Consider the following 23,299-nt stretch of genomic DNA (forward strand, 5'->3'; position numbering starts at 1 on the left):
TTTTTTGATGCGTTTTGCACCGTCGGATCAAGCCACTGGTTGACATCGGTCGTCGGATCGAGCTCGTGACACTGCTACAATTAACAGTTTCACCCCCCGCTGTAAAGATCTCGTGCCACCGCCATTATTCCCATGCCCCGCAGAGGGTATTTTCGTCTTTTCACATCTTAGGTCAACATGTGCCCTTCTCCTATTCGCTGCCTCCTCCCCAATCGGTCGATCTCTCCTCCACTTCCCTCTCCCGCACATCTCTCTCCCATCCTCCCCATCCGCCGCCGCCACACCATTGCCGCCGCCTACCCTCGGCGGGCGGTCCACCCCCTCCTCCTTCTCCGCCGTGGCGCGGTGCTCCGCGGCAACCTCTCGCTGGTCTGGTCCGGCTTGAGCCCCTTCGCGCTGACCCCAACCCCCCCCCCCCCCCCCCCGTCTTCCAAGCTGGCGCGGCCACCATCGACGGTGAGGGCCGCAGCAGGAGCAGGAGCACGGCGGGAAGGAGGAGAACGACCAGGGGAGGTCGAGCCGCCATCCGTCGCCGGCCGTCGACACCTCCTGTTCGACCACACAGCGGGAACACCGGACCGTTGTCCTTGTGTTCGTGCTCCTCCAGGAAGAAGACAACCCAAGGTGAGCTGCCTCCGATCCATCTTGCGGAGGCAACGGTGAGCGCCCTCTCCACTCCCCCGATTCTCTCTCTCTCTCTGGCCGTTGCTTCTCCCGAACTGCAGGAGTTCTCCTCCTCAAGGTGTCAACCGTCCTCGATCTAATGCTCCTCCTAGGTCTTCTGCGATGGCTTCCTAGCGTATCGGCGCTGGTTGAGATGCTTGTGGGATTCCCGCAGTTGATTTGCTAGGTATGTCTCTATTCTAGACGTTGCTCGTCTCTGATTTTCGTCTTCCTTTCCTTGCAGATTCGTCCATTTTCACCAGTGCCTCCTTCGATCTGCCCCTCTCGCTTGTCCATTCATGGATTTATAGGTAAGTAGCACACAGACTGCCAAACACCTATGACGCCCCACCTGATTCCAGCGAACGTGCCGGTTAAGTTCTTGCAGATTCTTCTCTTATGTTACTGGTTTTTGTATGTTGTCCCCGTGGGTATGTGTGATGTGTACCTTAGTTGATACTGCTTGGTAGCCTTCTTATTGTTCAGGAAATGGTCACGGTTAGCTAGGTTTATTTGTTTGTTCGTGTCAAGAATATTCTCATGTCTAGCTACATTCCAACAGAGGGATTTTTTTGTTCTCTATCTGGCTTTGTTGGATACCTAACTGGTGAGTAGAGCCTTGGATGTAGCTAAATTCATCCAAAGTAGTTTTTTGTTGTCTTCCTTGTTTACTCCCATGCCTCGTTTTGTTCTCTGTCAAGGAAGGATTTTTCTAACCTATGTTCTTTGGTTGGTGTTCGTTTTTCCTTGTCTTCGAGTGTAAGGAATGAATGTCGAGTCTGTGATATGATGGTTAGTATGGTATTGATTGTTTTTTGGATAAACTAAGTGGGCCTGGTCCATGATTAAGGATAAAATAGTTGCAGAGATCTTAGCGTTAGTGTCATTGCAAGCTCTGGCTCCATTTTTAGCCTCAGATTCATGCTGAAGTGTCTAACAAATTAGGTGCCAATGTGGAACATGAGCAAATTTTCATCTGTAGACAAGGACCAGTTAGACGGATTCCTTATTTCCTATTTGGTTCATGCATTGCTTCTTATTTTTATTTGTACTATCAGGTCATTTGTGGTTTATGGATTCCTTATTAGTTCTATGAGCCTTACAGGCTGTTGCTTTATTTTCTTTCTGCCTCATGCATGCTTTTCCTTTTTATTTGTATTGTCGAATCATCTATAGTTAACTTATTGGTTATTAGGTTTAGGAGTCTGGTAGGCTGTACACTGCATGGGCCCTATAATCATATTTATTAACAAATAGATTTCGTATGTATGGTGTATTCGACTATGAAATGGGCCTTTTTTCCAATCTCAGTCGATGTGTTGTTAGTACTTATTTCTGCTCTGTTTTCTAGGTTTTGCAGATGGTAGCCTTGCAGGCTGTGCACCAGGCTTATCTGAAAGTGTACACGTCTTGCTAGCTCCCCACTAGGTTTCTAGGGTCAAACCCATAGATGAAAATAGACGGTCACGATAGAAGGCAGGGCACATCAAACAGCCGAAACTCCCCACAGTAGTCCTGCTGCTTGCATTGTGCTTGGGTTCAAATATTTCGCCTGGAAGTTTTCGTGCAGCTATAGAATTATTTAGAGTACAGTTCCCGGACCTTATTACTCTCATGTGTTCTTTTTGTAGGTGTGTGGAAGTACAAGTACGCTATGGCTAACTTGTTCCCTCTTTTATTGTTGTTGTCGTGTCCTATATCACGTGTTCTCCGGCTGAAATTAGGCTGCTCCTGCCATGTCTATCAGTGAAATGCCTCCTTACATGATAAAGCAGCCTACTCTTAGGTACTCACACATGGTTGAATCATTGTTATTCTTGCTTTTTTTAGTAGTGATTTGGTGCACCAATAAATAGATGTTGCTACTATCTTAGAAAGTTTTAGCATGTCACAGGGGATCAAAACTTTATTTGTTGTTTGTGTGCTTCCTAATTTTTTTTGTAGGTACAAATCTGGGTGTCAATTCTGCCTCACCTTTCTAGCCGGCAGTGGTTCGGTTTGCTGCAGGTTCTCTCAGTGTTCAGGTACCTGATTTTACCCCTCCCCCATTTATTTTACTTAGGTCTGATACATTCTAGGTATAGTTTGTTGTCGAATGGATTCAGAACAGTTGTACTGGCATAAAAAATTGATGGTGATGTATCGACACATTCCAAGTGTAGAATTACTTTATTATGCAAAACAAAGATAATGCTCGGTAGAAATATATTGTCAAATGTGTGCTGCAACTGTAATTAGAGATCGAGGTCAGATCAGTATTTTGGTTTTTGTATTAGCAATTTCTTTTATTTAGGAAGTTAGTACCTTTCTTAGTGTTTGTACAGTACTTCATAGATGTTTACTTTGGTGCCTGCTATTGGTCATAATCATAGGGATGACATTTACCTTACTAAAAGGGTAATGGCTCATTACATTGTTAATTAATTCCAGCTGCTTGGTTCAGTGCCGTACAATATGATGCAGAGAACACTATAGTAGTTTTTATTCAGAGAAAGCACTTGATAGGAAGGGATTCGAAAGAAGCAACTAATAGATAGGGCGAGCCTTGCATATATAAATGAAAAGAATGGGATAAAGCTTTCTATCATTATTATTAACAGCAAAATCTCGGAAAGAATGCACCAAACAAATAAATGTCTAGCACATAGATGAAGCTATTTAAATGTTTAACATGAATGAACTGGTGACACAAAATATTTTTCACTATAGAACTGCAGGTTAGAATACCATGCTATTTATTTTCTTTTTTGAGTTGAAAATACCACGCTATTTTTTTGGGCTCCAGTCTTCGGTTCTCTGTTTTTCTGCCCACCCCTATCCAGAATAGATATCAAGGTTTAGTATATCCCTTAGCTTTCTCATTGATAAGAATTTCTTAGAAATGTTTCTTATATGCTATTTTCCAATTAAAGAGAAACATCAAGCATCTAGCCCAACATGGCATCTAATTATTTATTTTTAGGATCATGGCAGTTTCAGTGAGTCACTAAAAATATGTTATTTTGAGTCATCAAAGAACATAGCATGCAAGGATTACTTGTATAGCTTTGAGGTACTTATAGAAACATGTCCATTAACAAAGCAATGGTAATCTACATTCTGTATGAACCCAATACATTCTACCTAAAAAACAATTCATTCTGCCCCATGAGAAGCCATCATAAACAGACTAACAAATATATACCTTCATCGTCAACGATGTATATCAAGTCGTTACTCATGCTGCAGTTCCTATGGAGTTTTAGAGATAGTTGAATCAGTCTGATGTATTTACCTACATATGCAATGCAGTCTAATTCTAATTCTTATCATTATTGTATACTGCGGTTAATGACGAGGTCATGGAAAAAAGCAGGGGCATCTAAATATACTCTATGCTTGCTTCTTCATCGAACCAAGGATTGGGGCAGGGGCGAGTTTTAGATTGGATTAGATCTGCAGTAGTTACTTACCTATTTTGTTGTATGTGTGTATCAAGGGTAGGGCAGGGGAACCACGAATATAAATATAAATAATTCCAAGAAAAGAAAACAATAATTAATGTTGAGGCATTCATTCATTCAGCAAAATGTCTCCCTCTTTTCAGGCTGCTTGCTTATCATTGTTATATGGCATCTGGAATCTTTTTTGAGTAAATTGTAGTCTGTTATACACAACCATGTCTCTGTATATAAATGTATCTTCCTTTTTGTTTCCTTCCTACTTATACATAATATAATATGCAGGGCAAGGCAGACAACATGTGTCGTCAACCGTCGACAATTCAGCTGTCTCCAAATGAGCAGCTTGCTGCTGAAGAAACCTTCAAGTTGCACTGCAAGCCAGTGGAGCTCTGCATTGTTATCCAAAAACGAGCCATTGATAATGTATGTATATATGTAATCTCCCTCCCTGAATCCTTACTGCTTGCCTTGCTTTTTATTTCATTTCATACAACAACAACAATGCAATGATGATTGGCTTTCTTTTGCATTGCAGCCAGCTTTTCTACAAAGATGCCTCCGTTACATGATACAGGCAAGCCGCAAAAAGAGGTAGCTCTCATTCAGATCCCATATTTATGTCAAAAATTAAATAAATACATGCTCTTATGTTTCTGAAAGTATTTTCTTTTCTTGACATCGATAGATAACAGAGGCTTCACTATTGTATATGTAGTTTGCTGCCCCCTTTAACAGAATCTTGCCTGTTGCATCATGCAAATGCTGACCAGTGTTTGTGCTCTCTGGTCACCAAAGGGATTCAACAGTTACATAGTGATGTTTTGTATTGTGAAGTTCTTCCCTGTCTGACATAGAACAATCTAAGCTACTCATTATAGTCGTTATCGATTTTAACTCTTGTGCATGTTTGCTAAGTTATCTGCCTTTTGCTGACCTGCTCTTGTTGCTGTAGGAATACAAGGGTGGGGTGTCTTGACTGCTGCTTGCCGGTTCTTTCCTCAGCAAGCGGGCGACTCGATGTGATCATGGGCAATGGCCACAGTTGGCCGTCGGCCGTGCTCACCCCTACTTCGTCCACCTACTCCTCGAGAACTCCACTGGCCTCCCGTGCGTGCACGGTCGAAGGCTGGTGGCCCAACTCGCCGGCGGGTCGGTGAAACGCCACAACCCGACGCTTTGCTGAGTTTGGCATCGACTACAAACCCGCTATGGTGAGCTCATCTTCACCTCTGGATTACGCCTCTGGTTGCTCTGAGTCGTGACCGTCGAGCCCTGGCTATGCCATGCTTGATTCCTAGCTGATCATCTTGTGGATGACTGAGTGTGGATAGTTTTTGTGGTGGTGGTCACCAGGCTACTGGTTTGTTGTTGGTTATGGAGATGTTGTAGGTTTAGCATGTGTCTTATCATGGCCTCTGTTGGTTAATTGGCCTGGAAACTGTGCTCTGGTGGTTGCAAAATTGTAGTGGCTAGCTGGAACACCTAATTCCGCCTTTGCAATGATAAACACCTTGCTTGTAGTATTTTGTGATGTTCGGCTGTCCGGTAATGTGCTACTTAGTCTTCGGTCCCTTGCTATGTAACCAACTTGCTCTAATTATTAATAATGGTATTTCGACTTGTGGGATGCATTCATTTCTATATAAATGACTTGCTGTAATCCTGATCCATCAAGAACTTTGATGGTTTTATTGAACCATATCCTACTTTGTACTGCACTTTGATGATTTGTATTGGTTACATCCTCCCTTGATAAATACCAAACGCTGGATTATTGGATCACTCCTTTAGATATATTGTTGTAATGACTAAATGTGTCATGTTTGTCATACTTTTGGTATATACGTTGTCTTGCCCTTTGGCAATGCCCTGTTTTCTTTATGTAAACTTACTGTATTGGTCTAATCCATTATGAGCAATCACTTTAATTCCCTCTGTTAACGAACACACTGAAATTGATTCTGTCTTATAGTCTCATGCCGATGTTGATCACCATTGTGTCTTGCTCCTATCACAATTGAATTTTCTTCTTCACTCTATTGTTATGTTGTATGAATGTGTATGCTAAACCTGAATTACTACTGACTTAGCATTACCTGCCTGACCTAACGTTGGGACCGGCACCCTCGCGCCAAGGCGCGATCCCGGAACAGGCTACATTCTTCAGTTCTATTTTCCCTATATTTTAGTGTTGACCTAGATTCATTTTCATTCTTCAGTTCTATTCCTACAAAGTTTATCAGTGTGGAGCTAATAAAAATTTTCCGATTAGGATGTTTCATGGTAAAGGTTCCCCAAACAAGTATGGTCTATTGGACTATTTGTGTTTAGTATATATGTTCTTAGGCCATCCAAAGCCAGAAATAAAAAATTCAGTATGATCTATTTTCTGGTTTTTTGTTGGTATGCACTAAAAAATGTGACCCAGTGTGGATGCCTATGGTACTGTTTTTTATTGCCATGAAAGGTAATTGTGATTTTTGTACTTTGAAAGCATGTTTCTCCTTTGGTCAGCAGTTGCTCAGAGTCTCTTTATTGCCATATGTTTTCTGAAGTTAGTCTCGAAAAGGCAAGATGCCTATTCATATTCATATATTCAAATGTTATCTCATCTGTTCAAATTTGTTTTTTCAATATTGTTTGTCATGCTTAATCTGTGTTGTTCTGCATGCATACTTACACCATGGACCTGCTTGGCAGCAAAAAGGTGAACCAAACCAATGTGATTCACCATGTAGGCTTTTTTGGTGGAGCAGAATGATGAAGTTTCTGAGAATCAGAGGTAGTGTAGTATAGCTTAGGACTACAGGGCTACCTAACCAAGTGTACAAACATGTTTCCTTGTGATTGTTTTGTTTTGGTTATGTTCTGGTGCAAATGATTTTTCCATATGAGTTGCTCGCCCTGAGGCGGGCAACGCGCGCCACTTATCTAGTTTATTAGAACAGGGTCATAAGGTATCCTCTCCATACGTGATGGATACTCATTTATTAGAACAGGGTGATCTGCCACTGGGTTGTCTTCGCCCCTTCGATCTACTATCTACAAATCTAACTCTTGGAGCAACAATATCCATCGAATCAAATGAGGCTTGGCGTCCTTAGTTGTAAGAAGATAATGCAAGGCACGGTGATCCGTGTGGACTAACACTTTAGAGTTAATAATGTAAGGCCACTATTTAGTCCTTGAATGAAGAAAGGCAGTAATTTCATCCAGTTGTTGGACAGACACCTCAAGCATCAGGAATCAACACCAGGAAGCCTGATTCAGACTGAAATATGCCTGGCTCGGATGAACAGAAATAGTTCATGGCAAGAGACTGCGACAAAAGTGTACGTATCAGAATACAATCGTGGGAGCTGTACAGCTCTCCTTATCCATAATACAAGAGATATTCTCATGTATATATACATAGCGGCTAAGAACATCGTATTTACTTTATCCAAGTAGTCATGGGCCTATGCTACCAGCTACATTACCGTCAGTGTTCATGTTCAGTGCTCGCCGCCATGAAACTCTAATCGAATAACACTTCGCGTACAGTCGGCGTGCCAGGAATGGCCGGGAATCACATTTGCAGCTCCCGGCGTGCTCATATTGATTTTGCGGGCTTCTCACGAACTAGGCTCCGTCCTATCCGGGAATCTCAGGTCACCTGGCTGACCGAACAGTTAGGCGAGGTCAGCTTTGAGCTTGCCATATCAGCTCCGTTCCCTACTTTCTGATCGCAGAGGCTGGGGTAGCTCAAGCACAATGAGGAAGAAACTCCGCTCTGACTCTCTGATGTACTGCACCTCACCACCCATCAATTTGAGGATTTTCCTGCATACGCTTAGTCCAATGCCTTCTTGGGTCGTCCAACGGGCGTTACTGAACATATCTTGGACAATGTCAGGGGGGAGGCCCTCACCAGGACAGGCGAATCTGGAGAAACATACATAGATGAAAGGCAATCAAGGTTCAGCAGGAGTTACTCTATTGAAATTTGTACCAACACAAGAGATTGAACTTTTAAGCACTATCTGTGTCACCAAGCCCATTATAACCACCATTTACAATAAAATCTCCCCCAAACCATCAAGTAGAATGTTTGTTCATTTATTTATTCACAACTACTCCCCCTATATCAAAATATAAGACGTTTTTTGACACTGAGTATATTGCAACAGAAATAGAATTTTGTAACAACATGATTTACAGAAGATGATCCTTTGATCCTACTGCTCATACTAGAGTCAACAAAGACAACACTGAAGCTGATAAAACCAAACGAGAACAGCATGTGGCAGTGAATACAACAAAGATGCATGCTATGCCAGGAGAACTAAGAGATATATGCACTACTCCCTCCGTCCCGTAATATAAGATGTTATTATAACCAATATATGAATCCATTGGTTGTAATGACATCTTATATTATACTCCCTCTGTAAAGAAATATAAGAGCATTTAGATCACTACTTTAGTGATCTAAATGCTCTTATATTTATTTACGGAGGGAGTACATAATAAATCCAATGACAAACACGAAAACATGCTAAAAATTCCTATAAACAAGCAAAACACCCAGCCGTTGATCAACCCTTGCTATGATTAACCAACCATGGGCACTGGATGGAATCAACAAACATTGATCGCGTGACTCATAGACCCATGCTAAATCCATGGCCACGTATATATAACTTAATAACCTTTCTAATATAATGTAATGGAGCTACCTTTCTAAACTATGGCGCTATTTGTTAGCTCGTATATAGTTTTGTAATCTTCCTAATAATCCCTCCGTCCCACAATGTAAGACGCTTTTGCAAGTTAGCTTGCAAAAACATCTTACATTGTGGGACGGAGGATTGCAAGCTAACATAGCTTGCAAAAACGTCTAATATTGTGGGATGGAGGGAGTATAATATAATGAAGCCGTCTTCCTAAAATATGACGCTATTTGTGACATGAGGCACCAGAAGTGCCAAAAAGATATGATGTGGCTTGACATCATGTGACCTGCGGATGGATGTGAATCGTGCAGTATTAAGACTCATTTTGCCTTCCCTTTATCTCTTTTGCTGTCACTAGAAACAAAATAATGCATGAACAAGTTAAAAAATATATAATGACAGAAACTCAAATCTGAATCCTTCTAATCTGTTAAATAGCTCTCCAAATCTTTACACTCCTGGACGCAAACAGCGGTATTTACGCATGCCAGCTTGATACATCTCTTTTATCACATATGCAACCAAACAACAAATACGTGAAGAAACAAACACACAGCTGATGTATGGATGCCTAAAAACATGAGTTTCACAGATCCATAACACCCTGGCCCTCATCTTTCTAATCAGAAGGCTCAAATTTGCAGTTGCACCCTTAACCTTAAATCACACTGTATTTGCATCCATTTGTTAGGAAAACCAATCCCCATGACTGCTATTACAAAATGCACTGGGTTGATTCTGATTAAATGTTCAACACCATCTTTTGCACTACTGAGTCATTGAATAAGAGTCCACTGCACCATGAAATTGTGTGACTTCCAGGTGACCTGAATTCACATGCACACTGGCTACAAATTATGTACAGTATGTCTCCTGAAAAGCTGAATACGCTTGCGTCTACGTGGCATAAGCTGGCTCAGTACCGGTCTACCGCCATGAAGATGGCTGGCTGGACAGCACAGCGTAGGGGATCGGGGAGTAGAACACTGGTTAGGGAGGATGATCGAGGGAGATAATAGATTGATAACTACTCCCTGTCTCCCCCTTAAAGATAGCAGGATGGCACGGCGTAGGGGATTGGGGAGTAAAACACTGGTTAGAGATGACGGACACGGGAGATAACAGATTGAGAGACACTGGTACTTTATAATTATATAGAACGACTAACTTGATCTACAAGTCAGATCTCAATTCAAACTCTAGACCAGACCATAAATCTACCTTCCTAGTTCAACTGGACTATTCCTAATTTAGCCAGACTCTTTATAACAGACCCAGTGGTATCCAACAAGGATACTTAATACTTGATTTATTCCTTCTCTTAAACTTCCTACCTCTAACATAACCTATCCAATACCTTCGCCTATCTCCTACTGGCTAGTTCACCGACGGCCATAACGCTACAGTGATGCCACATCTTATTCCTTACATTTAACCTTTTCCCCTTCTCTAGAGACATTCTGCCAAATACTGTTGTTACTTTTGTGTTAGTTGGGAGCTTCATTTGTATTTTATGTCTTCATGAGAAAAATAGAAGCAATGTGATCAGCGTCAGGTGTACATCCAGCCAGGTTGCACTATTAAAAACTAGCATATTCATGCCATGGCAATTATTGTATAACAAACAACAATTGCAATGATTGTGATAGTATTCATACTTTCCTAGTATAAATCATGAATAGGTCATGATAACCACATATAATAAGGCACGGGTATACCACACACATGACCAATAAAAATTTAAACAATCGTTATCTTGCTTTCAATCAAGTTCAAGCAAAGGCATTCCTCTAAAGTAATGTAATATATCATCTTCGTGTATATTGCAAAGAGACTGGAAAGCAGCTAACCTGAAGAGGAAGAGCATTGTTTCCGTTCCATCAGAATTTTGTTTTACGTTTGGTCTGACTTGTATCTCCACCCAGCCATTTTCAGTTGGAGCAAACCGCACCATGCTAAGCAAAAAGTCAGACAGAACTTGCTGGATTCTATATTGGTCACCATATGCCGAGGCTTCTTTGATTTCATCAGGGATATCTCGAATAAGTTGCAAATCTCTTTCTCTTAGCAATATCATCACTTGGCTGACAACAGCGTTCATAACATTTCCAAGTGAAAATTCACCTTTCTCAAGCACCAAAGAGCTGTAAAATAAGCCAAAACAGAACAAATAAATTTTTGGACAATAAATTGCTAAAGTACTTAACAGAGAGGTAAAACTGTCATAGATCATGGAAAAGGTGAGATAATGTTTCTGTCTACACACCAGTGAATCCATATGAAATCACAGAGTACATAATAACACATGAAAAAAAGATAGTCTGCACAAAGCTGTGAATTCGTATTCGAAAGGATATTCAGATTCCTTTATGTTTAAACTTCGCAAAATGATATGGGAGATTTTGCATAACATGAGTCGGAGCGTCCTTGGGGTAAAAGTGGTACAGATTTATTGTCCATCAATAAAAGCTGAGATGATTGACCAGCTGTGCAAGGCAACCAAAAGTATCTGAAATTTTAAGCAAGCAGATGAACTGCAACATCTGCAAACATGGTTACCAAGTTTATACTAGGATGCTAGTATTATACTACCACGGATATATGCTTGGCACAAACTTCTTGCACAGGTTGGAGTTACGTGGGCTGTGAAGTTTACTTTAAGGTTTTGTAGGATGTGATAAATGCACAAGGATATTCCTTTAGTTTTGACATGATCCTAGATTCCTAGTGTGGTATTTGATGTAGCAATGTTGAGAATCCAGGCAGTACCACCAACGTGTTTTGAATGTTGCCCAGACAAAGCGAGTGTACAGTGAGATAGATGCCAAGGAGGCAAGGATGGAAATAATGCAACTGTCATGAAGGGTTGAAGTGCACAGAAAGAATTACACTCTAGAGAGGTGCCAAGACAGGGATTGGAACTATCAGTGTCTGATGTACTTACTTCTCTAATCCCTTGTCTTTCTTACATGCTTAATCAAACAAAATTAGTGCCAGCTGACGTTGAAACTGTTCAGAGTCCAAGCACAAGTTGTGGAAGGAAAAGGCATCACACTGGTAAATAATAATGATTATGCACAAGTTGTCCATGATTATGATTATGATTATGCACAAGTGAAGTTAAAATGGGCTAATATCAGAATACTGACCCGTCCTCAATACTTTGGAGGCTGGCATCCTTTACAATCTTGGACATCTGCTTCTCACAAGCAGCGCTAGTTTCAAGAAACTGCCTCTGGTCATCCTTTAAATCAGTCATCTCTAACAGGGAGTTTGTAAACCGTATACCACTGAGAGGGTTTTTTATCTCCTGGCAAATGTAAGCCAACTCCTTCATCCTGGCATAACACTTCTTTTCTTGTTGTCTCTGAATCTCAAAGGCTTGCTGTAATTCGGGGCTTGCAATCTGCAAGAAGCAGAAAGCACCTATGGTCTCACCATCCATTTTGCTCCTTGTGTTTGCAGTCAATAAGGCCTGTACATATTTACCATTCTTGTCAAAGAATGAAAAGGGGGACTTCTCAGAATCCTGCCCTCCTATAGCATTGTGAAGGACAATCATGAACTTTGTCAGTGCATCTGGGCCCTTAAGTCGGCAACAATTTCCAAATACCTCCCCAACCAGAAGCTTACCAACAACTTCTCCTCTCGACCATCCTGTGAGTTTTTCCATTGCCGTATTCCATTCGGAGCAACATATGTTCTCATCTGAAGCAAATATTGGCGGTATTAGAGGATTGGGATTGTGTACAATAGCCTTGTAATCCCCTTGTATGTTGACAAATTTATCCATGACCACCTTTTGCCCTGTGATATCTTGGCCGACAAAACAAACACCAACAATACTTTTGGTGTAATCCCTACTAGAGCAGGCGTTGACAATAACAAAAATTGGTCCTTTAGATTGCTCTGACCCAAATGTCTTCAACTTTATCTCTACATTTGTGCCTTCTTCACCTGGATGAGAAACAAGTCCATAAACCATCACTATCCAATCCCACCGTTTTCCATTAATTATAAGGCAGCTTAACTGTGTATAGACCAGGTAATTTATAATACTATAAACAGTATGAATAATGACATTTACTTCGGGTTAACTACTCCAATCTTTGATGATAAATTTGACATATTTTCAATTTGAGCATACTTATATACTAATTGTAAGATACTTTCATGTGAATGCCTGAAATTATCTGGTAAGCAATAGTGTGTAAATGATTCGTCCAGAAACATAAATCGAGGAAAGAACAACCAAATTAGCAGGACTTGTAGTCAGGAATACCTTTTAAAGCTTGCGAGAGTAGCTTCTCAACTATTTCTTCAGATTCCTTGAAGATAAGATCTTTAACTAATGATTTGCCCATAGCTTCTTCAACTGTGAGGCCAGTCAACTCAGCAACCTTTGCATTCCACCCATTTATACATCCATAAGTATCAACTGCAAAGATGGGTACTGTAGCCGTCTCGATCAACCGAACCATCTCCCTTGCTACTGAACTCAGCTCATCTATTCCCCGCAACTCTAGTTCCCCAAGCTGAACCTGACCATTGACAATGGCTTTTGAGTTACTAGTGCCCTCTCCTGCATCTCTGAAGGAGTCCCGCAATATGAGCTGCAAGGAATGTATTGCATCCATCTCAGCATTCTCCCAAGGTAAGCTCCTACTCTTCACCACTTCAAGAAATGCCTTGAATGATGATCGTGGGTGCATCCGTTGCCCATCATCCTTATCCTCCGGATGATGCTTTGCACCACCCCATTTTATCTCCTTGGCTGTGTGTGACCGGAACCAAAACAAATAATCACTCGGCGTGATATAAGCTACTGCCATTCCGCACACTGCATCCCCTAATGCAGTAGCACCGGGGTAGCCTGCATCAGCCAGGCTATCTGTGCTGAGCCCTGTGGAGTCACCATGGCACACCGTCAACCACTCGATGATATCCTTAATCTGAGCCTCTGTGGGGGTGACACCAAGTGGGTAGTACTTCCCGTGGTAAAACAGTGCAGCACCATCACACTTCACAAGGTCCATTATGCTTGGGCTCTGTGTGACAATGCCAGTAGGTGAATCCCGGAGTAGCATGTCGCACAGTAACGTCTGTGTTCTGAGAATATGTTTCTCTGATAGTTGGTGCGCAAGCTGCAGCTCCATGTTGAGCTGCAGCCCAAAGGCCTGCATGAGGAACTCACATGCATACCGCAGTGGGAAAGGGATGCACCGTGGAGATGTGTGGTGGCACACCACTAACCCCCACAACTTCATCGCCGACGGGATGACGCCCCGCGTCATGTTGTGCTCATCCTCCCCACCGCTACTGATGATCACTGCCATGACGAGAGATGCAATCGACCCCATGTTTGCCATGTACTGCGCATGGCACCCATGTGGGGAGCGAAGAGTCGACCCAACTAAGCACAGCGGCTGTGGCATTGCAGGGTCCTGGATGACCCTCACCGCAGCTGCGTGGCAATCAGCAATCATCCGCACACGGTTTTGCCGGAACAGGAAGCGTGATGCCTGCGGGATATCAGTGGCAGGATAATGCAAACCGAGGTAGGGCTCGAGGTCACCACGCCGGCTCTCGGCGAGGACTTCCCCGTGCTCGTCATCGTGGAATTTGTACACCATGACGCGGTCATAGCCCGTGAGCTCACGGACGTGCTCCACGACGGTGTCGCAGAGGAGCTTGACGTCCCCGCCAGGGAGCGCCTGGAGACGGGAGATGGCGCGGACGGCGAGCTTCTGGGACTGGACTGCGCCAGCGATGGAGAGGGCGGGGTCCTCGGTGCGGGCGGGCTCGAGGTCGATGACGACGCCGACGTCGATGCGGTGGAGGATGGCGTAGAAGGGCTTGGATGAGACCCTGGAGTGGATCCAGAGCGGGTTGAGCAGCGAGATCTCCCGTGCGGCAAAGGCGCGCTCAAGGAGGACGCCGGAGGAGGGAGAGAAGAGGAGGCGCGCGTCGGCGCCGAGAGAAACGGGGGGAGGCGCCGCGGAGGAGTCGAGCGACGGGACGGAGTGGTGAGGCGATAGGTCGAGCAGGTCGGCGGCGTTCTCGGAGAAGGCGAGGAGGCGGAAGGAGGAGTCGTCGGCGACGGCGAGCGTGCAGCCGAAGGGCTGGATGTGGCCGCCGCGCTGGATGCGAGAGAGGTAGGCAGCGATCTGCTGCTCGGAGGAGGGAGTGGGCGGCGCGAGCAGCGACTGGGAGTAGTCGAAGCTGCGCCCCGACGCGCCCGACTGCTCGAACACCGCGTGGAGGCCGGCGTCCAGGGTGTACTGTGCCACGGCCTTGGAGACCGACTCCGTGGCGGCCGCGCTCCCGGCCGCGCCTCCCCCTCCCGCGCGGGAGGTGCTCCCGCCCGAGGACTGCGTGTGATTCTGGTGCGGCGCGGCGGGCCGCGCGGAGGAGGGGGAGCGCGTGGGCGTGGCGCGGCTTCCCGAGGCCATGGCGACGGCGCGGTGGTCGGAGACAGGCCTGGATTAGGCGGCCGCGTCCGTTTGGGCAGCTCGTCCGATAGCTAGCCTCGCGGCTATGGGGTTAATGGAGACATTGTTTCCGACTTTGGGGGTGGGAGGATAAAAAGATGGGAGCGGCTCGATTTACAGAGGAGGATACTTGAGCGAGGCGCTGAGACGATGACGATGCGATGGCTCGAAAGGGAAGGTCAGGGACTCAGGGGATAGAAGAGAGTGTGCTGTCTCTCGCGGTGAAAAAAATGAGACCAACCCAAGGGCTAACCCACGTTGGCTTTTCTTTATAGAAGAAACTCCGTGAGCACCATGTGTCCGTGCGGGACTCGAACTCGGGTGGGCTGGCAGCAACCTCAGCTGCCCAGCCAACGAGTCGACGCCCCGTCCTCCTCTCGCGGTGAAGATGACGACCAACTGGTGTGATGTTAGATATATCTTCACTGGTTGTACTCTGTTTCTGAAACTGCACTGTCCTTGTATATTATTTATTTAAAACATCAAGTACATGTGAGAACTTTTTTTTGCGAGAAGTACAGATGAGATACTACCATCAACACATGTGCGCTTAGCGAACCAACATGTAGTTGGATGTTTAGGAGGACAGTGGTATCCCCAACCCATCAGGATTTAAATCCTGATGCTCGCGTTTATCCTGAATTTATTTTAGGATTTCCGACGTTACACGCTCAGTGAAAGGAGACGTTCCAGTTGATAACAAGGCGTTTACAATAACTTCGTAAAATTTAAAGGTGACATGTGCATGTATTGTGTTAAAAAAAACATGTGCGCTCATACTCGATCAACAAAATAAACATATGCATCAGGATAAGGAGCTCTATTTTGATTGGATTCGGATTATTTATGGATTCGCGTTTTCTAGAAAATCTAATTTTCCAGCCGTTTTAGCTTTGAATGGATTTAAATCGAGTAAACAACATAAAACTATCATATTTGATGCTAGGGTTCCGGAAAACTACCACTTTCTCTAATTTTCTAAAAAGCTACCACAAAATTGGTTCGTTGTTCCAAAAAACACTAATGACTCAATGATAACTATGTTGGTTAACTTTAACTGTGATTATGACAGCTCGGGTTCACTCTTCAGGTTAGCCCTTAGTCAGTTAGCTTTGACCGTTAAGTTGATCGTTGACAGGTTATGACAGGTGGGCCCACATATTTTTAAAAGGCAATCTAGTCCCTACAAAAAAACTAAAAGCAATTGGGTCCATGTACTTCTTTATAAAAGTAATCGGGCGAAAAAAATAAAAAGCAATCGGTTCCCTATTGGGGGTGGCCGGCCATGGCTATGGAGCGGCTGAAGGTGGTCGGGCATGCTCTTGACATCCCGCCTCCATTGCCGCCCTAGCTGCTCAACGTCGCCGATGTAGCCCATGTCCTCATCCGAGCACAGTTGCCCCACCCATCGCCCGACCTCCCTGATGCCCGCTATGAGCCCCAGTGCCTTGCACCCCTTCCCATCGAAGTTATTTCCTGCTCTCTGGCGCCACTGCAATGCAACCTCTCCCGCGGTAGGTAGCCATCGATGCAGCTCCACCTCACGACCATCTCCACTCTTGGGCTCCGGGCACGGAGAGTGGCCGGAGGGAGCCCGTCGTACCGGCTCCTACACGCGGCCGGAGCTCCTGCTCCTGCTGAACATCGCCACGGGGAGCAGCCAGAGGGAGCTACTCGTGCCGGCCGTTGCACGCGCCTGGAGCTGCTGCTCCCGTTGTTCTGTCGTCGCCGCTCCCGATGTTCTACTGCTGCTGCTCCTGTTGCATGCTGCCACGGGTCGGCGAAGATAGGAGGCCTCAGGCAGCAGTGGCCCACGGCGTTGGCGGTCAGGCTGCAAATGCGCCACGCCGGACGGTGGCACTGGTTGCGGGAGAGACGAAGAAGGGTCGACAGAGAGGAGGAGGCCTCGGGCAGCGGCCTACGGCGGAGGCGCCGCTGGCTGCAGGTCGCCCACGAGAGGGAGAGATAAGGAAAGGTCAAGGAGAGAAGAAAGAGGAGAGGAAGGAAGAGAGAGCTGACACATGACCCACAAGTCATATAATGGTCAAACAAACAATCAACAAATGGTTTGTATAGGAGCGGGTCCTATCTGTCATAATTCGGATTAAATCTTAATCATCTAGTCATTAGTGTTTTTTGGAACAGACAACCAATTCTATGGTAGCTTTTTGAGAAATTAAAGAAAGTCGTAGTTTTTTGGAACCCTAGCCCCAAATGTCGTAGTTTTATGCTATTTACTCATTTAAATCACGTGTGGATTTCCTTCATTGCCAAAGTTGCTTCGCCACTGAAGTACACTTCTAGGTGCTGCACGCAGTTGCACTAAAAATGGCTCGAATCCAGGTTCGGCTTCACTAGCAAAGTGTTGGAAATATGCCCTGGAGGCAATAATATTTGTACTATTATATTTCCATATTCATAATTAAGAGTTTATAATCTGTGCTATAACTGCTATGATCCTGGAATATGTGATTCAGTGGAAAACTCGTATGCACGTGTGGAACGATAAATGGTAAATAAAAGGTTCCTAGTCTCACCTCTAAGACTATCTCAAGTGTTGTTGGTGATCACGTTTCCGGATCTTAGGATATCGTCAAGTGTAACGATGATCCTAAAACAACATTGAGACTATGTGATGTCTACTACGCAACTTTATTCTTGTAGACTCGTGTTGGACCTCCAGGCGCAGAGTTTTGTAGGACAGTAGCAATTTTCTCTCAAGTGGATGACCTAAGGTTTATCAATCCGTGGGAGGCGTAGGATGAAGATGGTCTCTCTCAAACAACCCTGCAACCAAATAACAAAGAGTCTATTGTGTCCCCAACACACCAAATACAATGGTAAATTGTATAGGTGCACTAGTTCGGCGAAGAGATGGTGATACAAGTGTAGTAATGATAGTAGATATTGATTTTGATAGTAGGAACAATAAAAAACAGCAAGGTAGCAAGTAACAAAAGTGAGCACAAATGGTATTGCAATGCTTGAAAATGAGGCCTTGGGTCCGTACTTTTGCTAGTACAATATCTCAAGAATGCTAATATAATTGGATCATATAACCATCCCTCAACGCGCGATGAAGAATCACTCCAAAGTTCTTATCTAGCGGAGAACATAAGAAGAAATTGTTTGTAGGGTAAAAAAACCACCTCAAAGTTATCCTTTCCAATCGATCTACCCAAGAGTTCATACTAAAATAACACCACGTTATCCTTTCCGATCGATCTATCTATGAGTTAGTACTAAAATAACACCATATGATACACATCAACCAACTCTAATGTCACCTAGATACTCCAATGTCACCGCGAGTATTCGTGAGTTGATTATACGATATGCATCAAACAATTTCAGATTCATAATACTCAATCCAACACAAAGAACCTCAAAGAGTGCCCCAAGATTTCTACCGGAGAAATAAGGACGAAAACGTGCATAAACCCCTATGCATAGATTACCCCAATGTCACCTCGGGAATCCGTGAGTTGAGTGCCAAAACACACATCAAGTAAATCAATATGATACCCCATTGTCACAACGGGTATACATAGCAAGACATACATGAAGTGTTCTCAAATACATAAAAGTATACAATCCTATAAGAACGAAATCTCAAAGGGAAAACTCAATTCATCACAACAAGATAGAGAGGGGAAAACACCATATGGTCCAACTATATTAACAAAGCTCGTGATACATTAAGGTTGTGCCAAATCAAGAACACGAGAGAGAGAGAGAGATTAAACACATAGCTACTGGTAGAAACCCTCAGCCCTGAGGGTGGACTACTCCCTCCTCATCATGGTGGCCACCGGGATGATGAAGATGGCCTCCGGTGATGATTTCCCCCTCTGACAGAGTGCCAAAACAGGGTCCAGATTGGTTTTCCATGGCTACAGAGGCTTGCGGTGGCAGAACTTCTGATTTAGTGTTATTTCTGGGGGTTTCTGTATTTATCAGATTTTTTGGCGTGTGTCTCACGCTAAGATGGGCCTCGAGATGACCACAACCCACCAGGACTAGCCAGGCCCCCTGGCGCGCCCTGGTGTCTTGTGGGGCCCTCGTGGCTCTTCTGGCCCTCCTACAAAGCTTCTAGTGCATCTTTTATTCCAACAAAAATTGCCAAAAAGTTTCACTGCATTTGGAGAACTTTGATTTCTGCACAAAAAACTACATCACGGTAGTTCCACTGAAAACATCGTCAATCCGGGTTAGTTCCATTCAAATCATACCAAAGCCATATAAAATTGTTGTAAACATGGCATGAATACTTCATAAATTATAGATACGTTGGGTACGTATCATTATGACATTAGAAGAACGATCACATTGAATCGACCAAATCTTGTTTGTCATGAATTGAGTTAATATCGTCTGCATTCAATTGTAATAACACAGAGTGTTAACGTGTGATACTGCTCCTTAGACCATGAGTGTATCATGGTCACTTCTTATTGTATGATGGGCTTTGGGGTTGCTCAAATGTCACTTGTAACACAATGATCATAACGACAACTTACGGGTTCATCGAAAAGTTTGACAAGTGACCGGATAGCTCGAGAGTGGCATTTGCTCCTCCGACGATGGAGAGATATTCTTAGGGCCCTCTCGGTGTGACAATATCAATCATTGTCTGGCCAGACACACATGACTTCATCTCGAGGATGCCGGAACACAATAACGAGAAAGAAGAACAAAACCGGTAATGAGGGTTTCGGTATAGTGAGCACAGTGATGACTCAAGAGGATTGATACGTCTCCAACGTATCTATAATTTTTTATTGTTCTATGCTGTTATATTATCATTCTTGGATGTTTTACAATCATTTTATAGCAACTTTATATCATTTTTTGGGACTAACCTATTGACATAGTGCCCAGTGCCAATTGCTATTTTTTGCTTGTTTTTTACTTTGCAGAAAATCAATACCAAATGGAGTCCAAACGTAGCAAAACTTTTTGGAGAATTTTTCTGGACCAGAAGACACAAGATGGGCCGAATAAGTACCATAGGGGTGCCCCGAGGGGGGCACAACCCAGCTGGTCGCGCCTAAGGGCCCAAGCGCGCCCTGGTCGGTTGTGCCCACCTCGGTGGCCTCCCGCACCGCCTCTTTGTTCTATAAATACCCCAACATTCCAGAAACCCTATGGGAGTCGACCAAAATCAATTCGAGCCGCCGCAAGTTCCAGAACCACCATATCCAATGTAGACACCATCACGGAGGGGTTCATCATCCTCATCGGTGCCTCTCCGACGATGCGTGAGTAGTTCATTGTAGACCTACGGGTTCGTAGTTAGTAGCTAGATGGCTTCCTCTCTCTCTTTTGATTCTCAATACAATGGTCTCTTGGAGATCTATTTGATGTAACTCTTTTTGCGGTGTGTTTGTTGGGATCCAATGAACTTTGAGTTTATGATCAGATCTATGTTTTTATCCATGAAAGTTATTTGAGCCTTTTGATCTCTTATATGCATGATGACTTATAGCCTCGTATTTCTTCTTCGAATTTGTGCTTTAGTTAGGCCAACTAGATCGATTTTTCTTGCCATGGGAAGAGGTGCTTTGTTATGGGTTCGATCTTACGGTGCTTGATCCCAGTGATAGAAGGGGAACCGACACGTATGTATCTTTGCTATTAAGGATAACAAGATGAGGTATATTTCTACATAAATAGATCTTGTCTACATCATGTCATCGTTCTTATTGCATTACTCCATTTCTCCATGAACTTAATACACTAGATGCATGCTGGATAGCGGTCGATGTGTGGAGTAATAGTAGTAGATGCAGGCAGGAGTCGGTCTACTAATCTTGGACGTGATGCCTATATAATGATCATTGCCTGGATATCATCATGATTATTTGAAGTTCTATCAATTCCCCAATAGTAATTTGTTTACCCGCCGTATGCTATCTTTCTCGAGAGAAGCCAATAGTGAAATCTACGGCCCCGGGGTCTCCTCTTTATCATATTTGCCTTTGAGATCTATTTTTATTTGCTTTTATTTTTAGATCTATTAGTCCAAAAACACAAAAATTCCTTGGTGCAATTCATTGTTATTTATTTTATCTCGCATTCCCGCGAGATCTATTTATCCAATCTACTACAATTTTACCTATCTTTTTACCCGTGAGGGATTGACAACCCCTCTCTTACGTTGGGTTGCAAGTATTTGTTCTTTGTGTGCAGGTGCCATTCACATGGTGTTGCGTGGTTCTCCTACTGGTTCGATAACCTTGGTCTCATCACTAAGAGAAATACCTACCGTAGCTGTGCTGCATTATCCCTTCCTCTTTGAGGAAATACCGACGTAGTTCAAGCCGCATCAAAAGGAATTTCTGGCGCCATTGCTGGGGAGACATCATCAGCATCTACCAGGTTCCTAATCACAAATCTCATCTCCTTGCAATTTACATTACTTTACCATTTGCCTCTCGTTTTCATTTCCCCCTTCACAAAAATTTGTCGTTTCATTCCCCCTCTTTTCCGTTCATCGCTTTTCCCGTCATATATGTTTTTGAGTGCAATCTTGTTTGCATAGTCATGATGCCTCAAAGAAAATATTATGGTGTTCCTTACCCCAATTTTTTGTTTGAAATTGAGAAAAGTACTAAGGAATATATGACTACACAATTTGGGCACAATAAATATTTTATCGAAGAACTTAAGGAGCACTCTGTTGTGCTTGATGCTATAACAAAGCAACTTGATGATATTAGTAGAGAAGTTTGTAATCTCCAATCTAAGTATGCTTTTGCTGAAAGTTTGCTAGGCAAAATATCCGATGCACAAGCTACCCGAGTAAATCAAATGGCCCGATGGCCGCTAAACCAATCTCGTTGGAAGATAAAAACGATGAAGATCTAAAAATGATTGGTGTTTCTTCTATTGATTCCTTGTTTAGTAAAATTAAGATTGATAAAAAAGGGGTCGAAGAAGAGTCAACTTTAGTTAGAAGGTGTCCCGATAATTTGGAAGGTCAAAATCTTGTTGAGAAAAATAATAAAAGTGGGTTTGGAGAGGTCAAAACTTTTAACTAGTGATGTGCCCACTCTTTTGGATTACAAAGACTTTAATTATGATAATTGCTCTTTGATTGATTGTATTTCTTTGTCGCAATCCATGATAAATTCACCCCATCCTTATGAACAAAATAAAGCTTTTACTAAACATATTGTTGATGCTATGATGAAAGCTTTATAAGAAAAGTTGGAATTAGAGATTTCAATTCCTAGAAAATTACATGATGAATGGGAACCTACTATCAAAGTCAAGATTAAAAATTATAAGTGTTTTGCTTTATGTGACTTGGGTGCTAGTGTTTCTACAATTCCGAAATCTTTATGTGATGTGCTTGGTCTTACCGATATTGAAGAATGTTCTTTATATTTGCACTTGGAGGATTCCACTATTAAAAAGCCTATGGGAAGAAGTAATGATGTCCTTATTCTTGCAAATAGGAATTATGTGCCCACAGATTTTATTGTTCTTGATATTAATTGCAATCCGTCTTGTCCAACTATTCTTGGTAGACCGTTTTTACGTACTATTGGTGTCGTGATTGATATGAAAGAAGGCAATATTAAGTTTCAATTTCCACTAAGTAAGGGTATGGAACACTTCCCTAGAACAAGAATTAGGCCACCATATGAATCAATCATGAGGGCATCTTATGGATCTAGAAATAAATATGACAACACTTAGATCTTTGCGTTATGCCTAGCTCGGGGCATAAAACAATAGCGCTTGTTGGGAGGCAACCCAATGAATAAATTGTTTTTGTGTTTTTATTTTTGTTCTTGAGTGTTTGCACAATTATGCTACTGTTATGATTGTGTTTTTTGTGTTTTAGTTAGTGTTTGTGCCAAGCAAAGCCTTTGGGATCATGTTGGGTGATAGTTGCTTTGATCTTGTTGGAAAACAGAAACTTTTGCGTCCAGTAAAATAATTTTTAAAAATCACAGAAGCAATGAAAAATTATGAT

General features: G+C 43.2%; 1 protein-coding gene and 1 long non-coding RNA gene across 4 annotated transcripts; one reads left to right on the forward strand and one right to left on the reverse strand.

Annotated features, from left to right (window-relative positions):
• The first annotated feature begins 206 nt into the window (after positions 1-206).
• Positions 207-6,969, forward strand: LOC109770218 (uncharacterized). Of its 2 annotated transcripts, none has more exons than XR_002234511.3 (9): positions 207-624; positions 726-823; positions 908-974; positions 2,295-2,449; positions 2,608-2,687; positions 4,389-4,529; positions 4,642-4,697; positions 5,059-5,317; positions 6,807-6,969. It is a non-coding gene; the product is annotated as an uncharacterized lncRNA (long non-coding RNA). The 2 variants fall into 2 exon arrangements; XR_012182083.1 differs by having other exon boundaries at positions 502-624; positions 726-742.
• Positions 6,970-7,348: 379 nt separating this feature from the next.
• Positions 7,349-15,478, reverse strand: LOC109770216 (phytochrome B). 2 transcript variants are annotated; one of them, XR_012182082.1, is made up of 5 exons: positions 13,104-15,478; positions 11,971-12,778; positions 11,766-11,875; positions 10,672-10,965; positions 7,349-8,030 (listed from the first exon to the last, which is right to left on the reverse strand). XR_012182082.1 is itself a non-coding variant. In XM_020328926.4 (4 exons), the coding sequence occupies exons 1-4, from the start codon at positions 15,271-15,273 to the stop codon at positions 7,808-7,810; spliced, it is 3,495 nt and encodes a 1,164-aa protein (XP_020184515.1). In that variant the 5' UTR covers positions 15,274-15,475; the 3' UTR covers positions 7,349-7,807. The 2 variants fall into 2 exon arrangements, 1 of the variants encoding a protein (XP_020184515.1); XM_020328926.4 differs by lacking the exon at positions 11,766-11,875 and having other exon boundaries at positions 13,104-15,475.
• Positions 15,479-23,299: the final 7,821 nt, after the last annotated feature.

This window comes from Aegilops tauschii, chromosome 4 (genome assembly GCF_002575655.3).
Source record: "Aegilops tauschii subsp. strangulata cultivar AL8/78 chromosome 4, Aet v6.0, whole genome shotgun sequence".
Lineage (NCBI taxonomy): Eukaryota > Viridiplantae > Streptophyta > Magnoliopsida > Poales > Poaceae > Aegilops > Aegilops tauschii.